General features: G+C 49.6%; 1 protein-coding gene across 19 annotated transcripts in view; it reads right to left on the reverse strand.

The window, feature by feature from the left end:
- ATP2B2 (ATPase plasma membrane Ca2+ transporting 2) overlaps positions 1 to 14,383 on the reverse strand; it is a 424,560-nt gene that overhangs the window by 40,944 nt on the left and 369,233 nt on the right. For all 19 annotated transcript variants that reach the window (XM_045493803.1, XM_045493802.1, XM_045493801.1 and 16 more), the window contains 3 exons: positions 14,170 to 14,328; positions 11,178 to 11,392; positions 7,240 to 7,482 (listed from right to left, as the gene is read on the reverse strand). In XM_045493803.1, coding sequence (XP_045349759.1) covers positions 7,240 to 7,482; positions 11,178 to 11,392; positions 14,170 to 14,328 — 617 coding nt within the window. The remainder of the gene's footprint in view (positions 1 to 7,239; positions 7,483 to 11,177; positions 11,393 to 14,169; positions 14,329 to 14,383) is intronic.

Below are 14,383 nucleotides of genomic sequence, written 5' to 3' on the forward strand. Positions count from 1 at the left end.
CGTGGGACTGTGCACTTAAAAACAATCTGATTCATTTGATGTGATGTATATTTAACCACTAAAAAACCTCTAAAAAGTCCCCCCCAAAAACCTGACAACCGTAGCATAGTAAACTATAGCATCTGCAATATGATGATTTGGAGCGTGTTCGGGAACGACTTTCCGCTGAGCGGCTGCCTCTGGTGGCCTAACCCGCTCTTCCTCACCCCTCAAGGACAGGCACTGGTGGGGAGCCTCCCTAAGGCCCAGACGAACCACCAGCCCACTCAACAGGAGCATCAGCGGCCACTGTTTGCATGGTGACTCTGTCCCGTCCTGTAATGGGCTTGTCACACGCACTATCTGGTTGTACCCTCCCAGATCCCTGGGAGGCCAGCTACTAGCATTCCCATTTCACAGCTGTGCACACGAGGCAAGGTCACACTGCTACGAAGCGGCCCAGCCAGGATTTGACCCCAGTGTTCTTGGCTCTGAGCCCACAGCACATGGTCTCCCCACAGCCCCGCCTGTCTCCACTGGCCCTGGAGATCTTTAGTTGACTGGGAACTTGCTGCTGATGGCTTTAGAGTCCAAGGGGATGGCGGGGGGACGTGTCTGTCTTGCTTATCTTTGCCTCCCACTTCGGGGTAGTCAATAAATATCTGTGGAATGAATAAATGAATAATCCCATGCTTGTGTGTGTAGGGTGCTGCCAATAGGAGGCCGGAGGGGGCTATTCTGGCCTCCAGAATCATCGTCTGAAGGCCGGCCTCCCCAGGAGCTTCTTGGTGCTAGGCCTCCTGAGGAACGTGAGGCGCAGGGCTGCGGGATCTTCCCTAGAGGCTGGGAAGGCAGGTCAGTGTGAGTGTCTGGGACAGGTTGACACGGAAACCTTCCCAGGCTTAACAGTGTATTGTGTGTATGTGTGTGTGTGTGTGTGTGTGTACAGCTGTGTGTGTGTGTGTGGTGTGTGTGTTTGTGCATGGTGTGTGAGTGCAGGTGTACGTGTGTGTATGGGGTGTGCACAGCGTGTAAGTGCAGTGTATGCGTGTGGTGTGTGTGTAGTTGTATGTGTGTGCTATGTGTGCATGGTGTGCAAGTGTAGTTTTTTTGTGTATGTGTGGTGTGTGTGCAGTTGTGTGTGGTATGTGCAGTTATACGTGTGTGGTATGTGTACAGGGCATGCAAGTGCAATTGTGTGTGAGTGTGTGTGTGTGCAGTTGTGTGTTTGTGCGTGGTGTGTGAGTGCAGGTGTACGTGTGTATGGGGTGTGCACAGCGTGTAAGTGCAGTGTATGCGTGTGGTGTGTGTGTAGTTGTATGTATGTCCTATGTGTGCATGGTGTGCAAGTGTAGTTTTTTTGTGTGTGTATGTGTGGTGTGTGTGCAGTTGTGTGTGGTATGTGCAGTTATATGTGTGTGGTATGTGTACAGGGCGTGCAAGTGCAATTGTGTGTGTGTGTGTGTGTGTGTGCATGCACACACGCAGGGTGACAGCATGTAATGTAGGGATTAACAGCTCTGTTAAAAATCCAAATTCTCCATTTGGAGTTATTTGCTTTGAACTCTTCTCCCAGAGATGGTGTTTGCAAAAAAAAACAAAAGAAAACAACCAAAACAGGTGTCAAATTCAGCATACAGGCCCCTGCCATTTCACAGAATCACAGCCCACCCCACCTCCCCATCTTAATGCCCTGCAAAGTTGCCTCCAGAGTCGTCCACGCTTTTGGCACGCCTGGCTTGGCCAGAGCCCAGTCGCAGAGTATGGCTTGACTTGGGGACTCTGAGGCTCATTGGAATATTCAGTTGAGCCCTGGCTTTGCAGCCAGAAGATCTGAGTTCAAGGGTTGGCTCTCTGCTTCCTGGAGCACTCCCTCCCCCTCTCTAAGTGCCCAGGTTCTAAGATTTATGGGAAATACAGTGAAGCAGCTCCTTCCTGCCTTTGAGGGTTACTGGGGCTCTCTGGGGTGAGGGGCATCTCAGCATGGGGTATGTTGATGACCCGGGGTTTCTCATTTGGTGAAGTTTGGCTTACCTATTTGGGCAAACCATCCTGCCAGGAAAACCCTTTTTGCTCTTTCCTCCAGAACCACTTCAGGGGCTCCAGGGAGATTTGTTTTTGTCTCAATAGTTTATGTTTTCAGAAATACGCCATAAACTTCCAACAATTCAGCTCCACAAGTCTCCATCCTCAGCTTAATAATTCAAATGTTAACTGCACTGTCAACCTACTTTCAAAGAGGTCTCATAAAATACAAAATTAAGGTCCGCTTGGCAGTTTCAGCACACAGAGGACACACAGTTGGAAAAGGAGAATGTTTTCCCAAGAAAGCACAAGAAGGCCTCCAAAGTCTGAGGAAGGAGGTATTTCTATCTTAACACTCAGCTGTGGTTCTGAGAAGCTGCAGGGTGATGGAAAGAAGCTAGTAGAAGTCCTGATGTTCAAAGAGTCAGAGACAACAAAGGAAGTCTGAGGGTGTGCCAGGATTTCTGAGGCAGGGAAGCAATTTCTCACTAAAGGATGATTCACATAGCTTCTCTCAGAGGGCAAGTTTAGTTCCTAATGGTTAGAAATAAGACAGGAAAGAAGAAAGCTTTGCCATCCTCACAGGGATGGGGCTATGGGGTTGAAGCTGGCCCGCTGGGAGGGCCCTTCTAGACCACTTTTCCTGGCCTCCCTGACACTAGCCGTGGCCCTCACACCACTCTCCACCTCTGCCTGGGGTGGTTTTTCTAAGTACCACGAGCAGCATCCTTTCAAGGGCTTATCTGATGCCACCTAGCTGTCCCTGCCCCCTGCCCTCCAGCCTCGACTCTCATCATTCTAGCCCCAGAGAAATGCACAGGCCACAGATCACGTGAATGAGCCATGCATCTTAGGGTCCCTGGGCCTTTGCAGGGCTGTGTCCCTGTCTGCAATGTCCTTGCCCCCTTGCCCACTTGGTAAACTCCCCCAGAATTCTCTGGGCCCCACTCTGCCACTCGGTGGTCAGGAGCAATGCTGGGCAGGTTACTTAATGTCTCTGCAGCCAGTGTTTTTAGCTGCAAGATGGGAATGGTCATATTTGCCTTTATTCCCCTGAAGGGATATGGAGGGTCAAGGAAGATAGTGGCTGGCAAAATAAACGACAGAGGATAAGGCTCAGAAATAATAACAGAAGTAGTGAGAGTAATAACACATGTGGACTGAGCACTTGCTACATGTCAAGCACTGTGCCGGGAGCCTCACATATATTTTCTCATCTGATCTTCACGGGAGCCCTGAAGCTGCCTCAAGGCAAAGGTGCAGCTGCGTGAGTTGGGTGGGAAGGGGTGGTGAGCTGCACAGGCTCCAGCTTGGACGGGGTTCTAATCCTGACTCAGCCTCTTATCTGCTCTGGAACTCCAAGCATGATTTTTAACTTCTCCCAGCTTCAGGGTCTGAGCTATGAATTAGAGATGTGATGTCACTTACTTCATGGGGTTGTTATACAAGGCAGAATGGGGTATGCACTTAGCATCGAGCCTGGCTAAGTGAATGTTACCAATTAGGATTAATTATGTACTCACTTTATAGATTTGCAGATTGGAAAACAGAAGCTCAAAGAGGTCAAGTAACTTGCTCAGGGTCACATGGGTGGTAAGTGCTGGAGCTGAGGTTTGAACCTTGGTTTGTTGGACTTCAGAGCCAAACCTCATTACTTCTTGGACTGGGTGTCCAGACGTCTGGATCCAGCTTTAATAGTCCACAGGGTGACTTGGCACAAGTCCCTTTCTATTTCTGGGCCTCAGATAAAGTAAGGGGGCTGGACTAGTATGTCTCTAAGGTATGCGAATCCATGTAGATGACACCCACACAACCTACCCTTGCAAATACTTAAGTAGGTTTGTGTGTGTGTGTGTGTGTGTGTGTGTGTGTGTGTGTTTTAAGAATGAAAGGTGCTAACTAATTGGGAGGTCTCCGGATCAATGAAGACCAGAGAGCAGAGGGCAGCTGCAGAAGAGATCAGCTCAGTATGCTGGAGGGACCCAGAGAGCACTGCTATTGACCATGGGGCAGAGATGGGGCCAAACCCTACCTCTTGCTGTCACAAGAACAGGAAAGTAGAACACAGAGATAGTCCTGTTCTGAGCATCTTATTAATTCACATTCACCCAGCCACTGCCCACATATTCATCCACCCATACGTCTAGATTTCCCAGCCTGGTTTAGAGGGTGGTTGGACATCTACTCTGGACCGAGCAAACCCTTACTCTTCTCAGGATTCCTCTGGGCCTAGAAGGACAGTCCCTTAGACACCCTTTGCCCCACATGGCTGGCAGGCCCTGGTTCTGAATATGACTGCCTGGACCCCAGGCCTTCCTTCTTTGAGATCACCCTATACTAAAGATGCTGCAGGATTGGTTTCAGTGACCAAGAGCCTGGTCTGGACACTCTACTCAACAGCTGGCTTTGGAGTGTCTATAAATTGGCTTTGCCATACTTGGCTATGTGACTTTGGGTAGGACGCTTTCCTCTGTAGTCCTAATGCTTCCGCTGTCTGTTTATTGGTTAGCCTCTGCATTGCTACAAACAGAATCCTCTTTCAATGGGTGATTTTATTCAATGGGCGATTTAACGACAACACTAACCATACTTAGTGCTGAATATGAGCCAGGCATTGTGCTAAGCACTTGTCACTTACTAACTCATTTCATCCTCACAATAATCCTATCATTTCCCCCAAGAAACTGAGGCAGAGAGAGGTTAAGTAACTTGTTGACATTCATATAGCTGGAGAGGGATTTGAACCCGGGCTGCCTGGCTCCAGAGTATGAGCCTTCACCACTACCCTGTCATACCAGGGGACTCTGCTATCCCTTCTATACCAGTGGCCATCAGCCCCCAGCAAGGAGAACCATGTGGCCAGGGGTCTTTCAGAAAAGACCCAGAAAGAGAGGCACAGGGGTCCTAGGATGCTGGGGTTCAAGGCACATCAGGAGACACTGGTGCCTAAGTAAGAGGTAAGTGATTTAGCCTGATTACAAACCAAAGATTCCAGTTCTGGGGTCCCTGAACTCTCTTTAGTCTCAGCAGTTCACCTCCCCAGGTAGACTGACTGACCCCTGTCCTTTAAGCCACCTAGACACAACCAACATTTGAAAATGAGAATTTAACTTTGCTGCCAGTGCTATGAAACACTGCCTAATTGAGATGTTTCATCAGCCTTCCTGGCAGATCCCAGAACTCCTTTTTATGGTGATTGCATAACACACATCTCCATCCAAGCCCACCTCGCAGGGCTCTGCCCACGCGGCCACCCCCTCGCCCGAAGCCTGGTCTGGGAATTGCTCTGCTCCCCTCTCTGCCACATCTCCAGGACAAGGTCATGAACAGCATCTCAGTGATTTTAGGGAGGCCTGGGAAACAGAATAGAACATTGCTGATCTCCCTTGATTCCCACATTGGGGTTGGGGTGGGGGTGGGGTGGGAAGAAGACAAAACATGGTCATTTCTGGCATCACACACAGGGTGCTCTATCGCCCATCTGCCTGCATCCTCCCGACCTACTTTCTCCTTTCCTCTGTGCTGCCTCCCGCAGCCTGCAGCTCTAGGGTGATGTGGGTGGCTGCTTAGCCCTGGACCAGCCGGTGTCTAGAGGCAGAAGTTGCCTCCTCCCCCCTCTCCCACCAGCCCTCAGCCCCTTGCTGCTGCTGAGTCACACTCTTCTCCCCGTTTGGATAAAGCTTCTGGCGGCTCCCACAATCCAACCTGATGGTGATGCTTTGAGCTGGCTCAGGGGCAGAAGGGAGAGGTCAGGGCTAGGGCACATTTGGAGGGTAAGCAAAAAAGCCCAGCTGCTCACCCAGAGGCTCACACTGCAGAAATGACCTACACATCTGGAGGCTGACTGACCTCCGGATGGACAAGTCTGTGCTTCTCTTCATCTGAATGCTGGCTAATTACAAAAAAAAAAAAAAAAAAAAAAAAAAAAAAAAAAAAAAAAAGCCATCTGTGCTTCTAAACCAAAAAGGGATTACAGCATGATGAGTCTATGCAGCTTAGCTGAGACAGGAATATGATAGTTTTTCTTATCAAAGCTTGTGATGCTGCTACCTAATAGAAGTTACTAACAACAACGTCATCAGTGGTGGATTGTGAAAATGGCCACAATTAGTTCCTCTCTAAATCCATGCCCTTTGCAATGTGACTTGGCAGTTCCTCCTGGCAAGAGATGGAGTCAGCCTCCCCGTTCCCCGGGTCTGGGCAGGCCTCTTGGCTTGTGTTGGCCAACAGGATGTGGCAAAATGACCACGTCAACACACCTAGACCAGCCTGCCGGAGGAGGCGGGAGCGCACAGAGCCCAGATGAACCATCCCAGCTGAGGCCATCCTAGACCAGCCTGCGGTGCTGCCGAGATCAGCAGGGCTGTCCCCTGAGCCACTGCAGATGCAGACGTGTGAGGGAGTCCTGCTGAGAGCAGAAGGACTACCCCGCTGAGCCCAGCCTGAATTGCCAGCTCACAATCGAGTGCTAAATACACAGTTTGATTTTGAGCAACTAAGTTTTGGAGTACAGCAGTCCCCCACTTATTCTTGGGGGACACGTTCCAAGACCTCCAGGGGATGCCCAAAGCTGCGGATAGTACCAAGCCCCATGTATATTATGTTTTTTTCCTCGATACACATATCCATGATAAAATTTACTTCATAAATTAGACACAGTAGGAGAATAACACCTGATTCATAACTGATAATAAAATAGAACAGTTAGAACCATATACTGGAGGTATATGTGAATGGGATCTCTCTCTAGATATCTTATTGTACTGTACTCACCCTTCTTCTTGTGGTGATGTGAGATGGTGGGGTGCCTACATGCTGAGATGCAGTGAGGTGAATGATACAGGTATGTGACATGACATTAGGCTGCTACTGACCTTCTGACGAATCGTTAGCAAAGGGTTATCTGCTACGGGACCGAGGCTGACTGGAGGTAACTGAAACTATAGATACGGGGAGCCTACCGTAGTGATGTAGCAAAAGCCTGCTAATAAAAAGTGTGGAAGTTTTCTGGTAAGGGGGACAATGATGGGATCTAAAAAACACAATTAACACACTATTTTTCTGTCATATAAACACCATTGCTAAATCAAACGGAAACAAGTTGCTTACTCCACGACCATCCCAAAAGACACCAGCAGGATTCAAAAATACGAGTCACGTCGCTCCATCTGCCCAGAACTTCCGCCTCGCCCCACGGACGTGGTTGCTTCCCCTAGAGGAGGCTGCACCACTCACCAGAATCTTGGTGGTGTAGGCGCTGTTGATGGCAATGGCGTTGACGAGCAGCTCCATGGTCTTGGCGTTGATGGAGCTGGGGTCGGGGATCTCCTTGTAGTGGACATCGCCCACGTAGGCCTGCACGACTGTCATGCGATTGGTGGTCAGTGTGCCTGTCTTGTCTGAGCAGATGGCGGTGGCATTGCCCATGGTCTCGCAGGCATCCAGGTGGCGTACCAGGTTGTTGTCTTTCATCATTTTCTGGGGGAAAGGGGCGAGTGAGAGGGCGGCAGTAAGGAGAGGGAGCTGGGGGGCCAGAGAGCTGAGGGCATGGGGGAAACACGCAGTAAATGAGGCTCTGCCTCTGCTATCTGCCCCTTTGCCTCCCACAGACGCAAAGGGCATTCACTGAAACGTTGACATCTGAACTCCTCGTGTGTGTGCAGCCTTTTCCTTTACTTTGATTTGAACCATTTAGAAGATTTGATGAATTGACTTTGTTAATTTGAATTATGGAAATAATCTGTATTCCTTACAAAAAAAAAAACAAGGGACAAGGATGAGAAATTAAGGTTGGGTCCTTTCCGGTTACCTCAAATATTTTTCTCTTACGCCCTGACAGAAAGAACCATTCCTTATCTGGTTATGGGTTTTTTTTTTTTTTTTTTTTCAAATGTACCATCTTTTGCTGGCGCCTGGTTTTCATTTGGTTCCACCAAAAATAAATAAATTTAGGATAGATGTGTGTTTATAGACATAGAACAATATCTGGAAAAATATCAAAATATTAATGTCATTATTTCTGGGTGGTAGAATTATAGGAGATTTTTATTGCCTTCTTTTAAAAATCTATAGATTCTTCTTTAAAAAAATTTTTTTAATGTTTATTCATTTTTGAGAGAGAGACAGAGAGACAGAGCAAGAGCAGGGGAGGGGCAGTGACAGAGGGAGACACAGAATCCTAAGCAGGCTCCAGGCTCCCAGCCGTCAGCACAGAGCCCGACGCAGGGCTCGAACCCACAAACCGTGAGATCATGACCTGAGCCGAAGTAAGACACTTAACCGACTGAGCCACCCTAAAAATCTATAGATTCTAAAAAAAATTCTATAGATTCTATTTTCTGCATTCAATACAGATTATAACTTGTATAATAAAAATCACAAATTTCTTTTCAACATAGATATAGGGAAAAGAAAAACCAGCCATAATGCCATCACCCAGAACTGACACAGCTTATGTATCAACATCTTTTCTTTTCAAATTTATAGCAAAAATGAAATCCTACCATGTGTATTATTATTAATTTTCTTGTATTCGTCTTCCTCTCTGTCTTTCCAGCTCCACTCCTATAGCTTCTTTCAGGTTCTCAAGCAAGTCATGCAAATAAAGTCACTCTCCAGGAACTGCCACTCAGTGCAGGCCCTCCCGACACAGGGACCCTATCTGCCAAGGAGGGACATGAAAAGTTGCTAGAGGCGGAATCAGGCACAGTTCCAGCCTGTTCCTAGGAATCTGATTTCCTTTCTTCTTGCCCATTATAGCTCTTTGTAAGAAGGGTAAAAAGAAGTGCCGGGAGAATAATTTTAATACTAGTTCACGTCACCGCAAAATGGGTATCGGTTAGAGATCTGTGCTATTGCCATTTTCTCTTATAACACATTTAATGTACGTTTACTGGATGATCAACTTACAGACCTACAGTCTGCAAAGTTCCTCCTCACTTTCTGGTCTGACTTTACTACAAGGATTGTTGTCAACCGTTTCGGCAACTGAAAAAAGTCACGGCCGAGTGATTTGACCAGGATCACACACATAATGCGAGGGTTAAAGTTGGGACAGGAACCCAGCTCTGTTGAACCTCACAGCCTGGATCATTCCATCAGGCCTCTGACCACCTGCACTCTCGGAAGAGGGTTCGTCTGTCGGGCTTCAGAATACATAGGTGGCTACCGAGCACTAGAAATGTGGCTGGTCTGACATGAAACATGTGGTACGTGTAAAACACATGTTGGATTTTGAAGACTTATCATGAAAAAAGAAATGTAAAATATGTGACTAGTGATTTTTATATTACATGTGGGATTGATAATAATTTGGACATGTTAGGGAAAGTAAATTATATTATTAAAATTAATGTCACTTGTTTCGTTTTACTTTTTCTTTTTAACGTGACTACAAGGAAATTTAAAATCACACATGCGGCTCATATTATATCTCTATTGGCCAGCGCTGATCTAAGTGTCATCTCTAGTGTTTTGATGGCGGCTCCCAGGGGGGTATGCCAGGCTCAGAGAGGGGACAGTTTGCCTCTCCTGGGTTGGGGTGCTGTACTAAGTTTATCTAGTGACTGTATCAAGTTTGTCAAGGGACTGGTTGGGGTGCTGTACTAAGTTTATCAAGTGACCTAAGACAGCTGAAGGCACCAGGTGCCAGAGATACAAACTGTAGATGGTGCAGAGGTCTAAAGATGTCAGTACATAATCCCCCCAAACTAACCCTGTGTGACTTTCAAAGACACCCTGAGCTCAGCTGGGTGGCTGTGGGGGTCCCAACTCATGGCTGTGTGTGTGGGAGTCTCCATCTCTGGGCCCCAGGTTCTCAAGCAGCATCGTGTTGTGACCTGTTTGGGCTTTGGTTTGTGGGATGGAGTTTCTTCAAGAACCCTAAAACAAGGAGACGATAAGGGCCGTATCCTTTACACAGAACTGCCACTTTCTGGCACCTGCCTGGAGATCTCTTTTCTGTATGAAATTACATCGGTGAGCCCGGTCCAAATTCCAACTTGGAAACTGACGCTTGCTGTGCCCTCCACCAGCTCTGCCAACGTCTCGGAGAGAGTGCCTTGTTTATAAACATGCCCTGGCCTCTGTCCTCACGGGGATGTCCTGGCATCCGGGCCCTGGGAACCAGGAGCACAAGGTGGGAAAACCATGGGGCCAAGGGAAGAGAATGAGCCCGCCATGTGAACCAGGCTCAAAGTGCCCGTGGAGATGCTCAGCTCAGTGTTCAGGCTCTGTGGATGGTCATTGCCTGGAAGCAGGGGGCGGGGGTCTCTGCCATCTGGGGGGCACTAGGAACACCCCCCAAGACGCAAGTTTTCATAGTCAGCTTTCTTGGGCCTACCGCTCTTCATTAAACTTTTTTTTTTTAAGTTTGTTATGCCCACATGTGAAAGTGGGAGCAAGCAGGGGAGGGGCAGAGAGAGACAGAGAGAGAGAGAGAATCCCAAGCAGGCTCCACACTATCAGTGCAGAGCCTGATGCAGGGCTTGATGTCCACAAACTGTGAGATCATGATCTGAGCCAAAATGAAGAGTCAGATGCTCACCTAACTGAGCCACATAGGCGCCCTCATTAAACTGCTTTTAAACCCTCTTCCATTTTCCGCCCATCCCTTGAGAGGAGGGGGCTTCCTTACATCAGATACCTTTTGGTTTTAGGTTTATCTCTTCCCAAAGTTAGGGAGTACCCTCTGAGATTAGTCATAGAAGTACTACAGACTTCTACTTACATTTGGTGGGTTGGGGATGGGTTTGGGCCTACACGGTGACGTCTGCTCTTTGTGCTTTCTTGTTTTTTTTGTTAAGTTGAGTTGATTGTCAACGTTTAAAAATCAAGAGAGTTCATATTAAGTCCACGTTTCTGGCTTCTCTGGAAAATTGTGAAGATTTGGCAACAAAGGGGCTTCTCTGCAAGGTGACACTTGGCTGGGGTGAATGACGGCTGTCCCTGCAGCCAGGGTGTGGTCCTCTGGTTGTGGCCACAGGCCCCGGGCCTCCTGAGGGTGTGCGAGCTTTGGGTTCCTGCATCCGTGTTCTCTCCCACCTTCCAACATGCCCCCTCCCTCCTTCTCAGCGCTTCTCCCAGCCCCAGCACTTGCCCCACAGGCTACCCCCACAGAGCCCCTGGTGGGGGGGGGGCAGCCAACTGCATCCATCTGGTCCCCTCCTTCTCACCTTCACAGAGTAGGCCAGTGAGATGGTGACGGCCAGAGGGAGCCCCTCGGGCACGGCCACCACCAGCACCGTCACGCCGATGATGAAGAACTTGACAAAGTACTGCACGTAGACAGGCGTGCACTCGGGTAACCATGGCTTCTTGTTGACCACGAAGGTGTCCACGGTGAAGTAGAGCACCAGGATGATCACTGTGATGGCCGACATCACCAGTCCTGTAACACGGGTGGGGGAAGACCTGTTCAGGGGCTTTCCTGGGGGTGTGGGTCTGGGAAGTGAGATGTAGACCAAACCCTTGGCCAGAAGGGCTCTGGGGCCAGGCAGACCCTAGCTCACATCTCAGCTCTGCCACTTACTCGCTTTGTGGCCTAGGGCAAGTTCTTGATCCTCACAGAGCCTCAGTCTCCTCCTCTGTGCAACGGGGATGCACGTTTATCTCATGTGATTTTGTAAGTATCAAATGCGATTAGTGCGCGTAAAGTGCGTAGCATGGTGCCTGCCCGACACCTTGCAGGGGCTCAAGAAATATGTGCCGAGAGACCATGTGAGTAAGTTAGAACTGCCTGCATAGTACTCTCACACAATAATGATGTGCAGTTGGTACCATGTATTTACTCATTCACCCAGACACCTAGTAGTTCCTACTTCAGGAACCAGGGACACAGCAATAGACAGGACAGAGTCCCTGCCCTTGGGAAGCTGAGACTCCAGAGGGGGAGGCAGACCGGAAACAAGCTCATGAACAAGATAATTCAGATAGGGATAATGTTGTGACGAAAAACTTCAGGATGACAAGACGGAAAGTGACATGGGCAGAAAATGAGAAAACGACCCAAATGTCCATCGACAGACAAGTGGATAAAGAAAACGTGGGGCACACACACAACGGTATGTGACTCAGCCTTAAAAAAGAAGGGAACCTTGCCATTTGCGACAACATGGATGGACCTAGCGGACATCACGCTGAACGAGAGAAGGCAGACACAGAAGGACTTACATGAGGAATATAAATAGTCAAACTGATGGAAGCAGAGAGTAGAAGGGTGATTGCCAGGGGCTGTGGGGAGGGCGGAAGGGGAGCGTTGTTTTTCAGTGGGTACAGAGTTTCAGTTATGCAACATATATAAGTTCTAGAGCTCTGCTTTATGCTACAGTGCCTACGGTTACCAGTACAGTATTGTGCACTTCAAAATTGGGCAAGAGGATGGGTCTCCTGTTAAGTGTTCTTACCCCCAGAACAGAAAACAGGAAAACTCATGAAAGAACACAAGGACATTTAGGAGGAGGTGGTAGATAGGCTTCATACCTTGCTTGTGGGGATGGCATCACGGGTGTATGCATGTGTCCAAACTCATCAAGATGTACATTAAATGTGAGCAATTTTTTGTATATATGTTGTGTCTCAATAAAGCTTAAAAACAAAACATGGGCTGACATGGGAGTGACTACTTTAGCGATGGTGTCCAGAGAAGACTTCCTGGAGGAGGTGATACTTGAGAAGATGGGGAATGATGAGAAGTATCAGGCAGATGGCGTGACCTGCAGGAAGAGTGTTTCAGACAGAGGAAAGAGCAGGGGGCCCTTTTTTGGATGAGGAGACTGTGGCTCAGTGAGGGGAAGTGACTTGTTCAAGGCCACAGGCCAGAGAAGCACTGCAGAATTAGTAGAGGCAGGTGCCTACCTGCCTGGATCCCCTGGGATCCCCTTGCCACTTGGGTGTGTGCGGCCTCCACCTGCTGTTGGTGCCAGGCAGGTGCCCCTGAGGCTGTGCACACCTGCGGCCGCTGCCAGAGGAAGCTCACATTTCGGTGATCACCGTCTCTTTGTCAGGAAGTGCCTGGGAGGGCATCCCACCCCAATGTGATGGCCAATATCCAATGGCTGAGGTGGGGGTCCAACAGCCCAGCCCCCTTGGCATGACTTGGGACAGACCCTGCAGAGGTAGGTAGAGACTGGAATTTCTCCAGAAAGTATCTGGCTTTCCCCCTGGCCCTGTCAAGTCTCTTACCCTTTAGAGGTTTCACCTGAGCACACCCTCGCCCCTAAAAATCCTGCCCCCAGCCACGTCAGGCTGTGCTTCAGGGAATTCAGCCCAAGAGAAAAGCAGAGGTGGGGTGTGAACCTAGACTCTGAACTGCATTCTCGGCAAGGCTGAGGAGAAGGAGGGAGATGAGCAAGGGCTCTGAAGGCCATGGGGTTATCCTCCTCCTCCTCCTCCTCCTTCTCCTCATCTCTCTGTTCCCTGCCCCCCAGGGCTGCTGCCTGTTTTTGTGGAGTCTTCTCCAGGCCGAGAATGGAGGAAATCCCTGGGCCCATCGCTCGCCCGCCCCCACCTCCAGCTGTGGAACTTCAGGGCCAGCTCTACCCCCATCTGACAGTCGCAGGGGCGGGAAGCCAAGCTCCCAGCAGCCGGGAGCTATCACCAGGCCCGAATTTAAATATAGACAGTCAAGCCTGTAATTTGCCCCCCTTCTCCACGCCGTGGTGCCTATAATTAGAGCCGAGAGACAGCCAGGTGGGGAGGCCTTGGCGTTTGCTGTGTCCTCATGCGGGCGGAGAGGCCCAGGCCGTGTCAGCCGGGTAGGGCACGCCTTACAGCTGGGCTCAGCTTCCTGGTTCAGAGGGGCCACCACCAGCCGTCACCTGGAGCCACCAACTCAGTTGGGAAGCTGAGCTTGCGCTGAGGCTCAGACAAGAGGCTTCTCCCTGGGCTCCTGCCACTGCCCTCAATCTCTCCCATCTTTCCTCTGCCCTGCAGCAAGGGTGGCTAATATAGAGCCCTAATCCATCCCTGCCCTCCCATACTCCAACCTATTACTTGAGCGTCTATTGTCTCAGGACTCGGGCTGGTTGCTGTGGTAGAAAAGGGTGGGTCTCAGGGCCATCTCATGCAAGCCGCCACTTTGCAGATGAAGTACTTGAGAGCCAGCTTTGGGTCCCACTGTGCACCCCACGTTCCGCCTTGCCCCATCCACCGTGGCTGCACACTTACCTGCCTTGCCTATCTGCACAGCCAGCTTGGTGAGCTTTCCCTGCAGCACAGACTTCTCCTTCTTGTGCATGTTGGCCTTTTTTTTGTCATCGGCATCACCGCCCTCGGCACTCTTGAGGGGCTGCATCTCCATGGCGGCTGCCCCGTCCTGCTGTTTGGCTGCAGGGGGCAGAGCACACACGCACACACACGCACACACACGCACACACACACA

The sequence above is a fragment of the Leopardus geoffroyi genome, chromosome A2 (assembly GCF_018350155.1).
Source record: "Leopardus geoffroyi isolate Oge1 chromosome A2, O.geoffroyi_Oge1_pat1.0, whole genome shotgun sequence".
NCBI lineage: Eukaryota > Metazoa > Chordata > Mammalia > Carnivora > Felidae > Leopardus > Leopardus geoffroyi.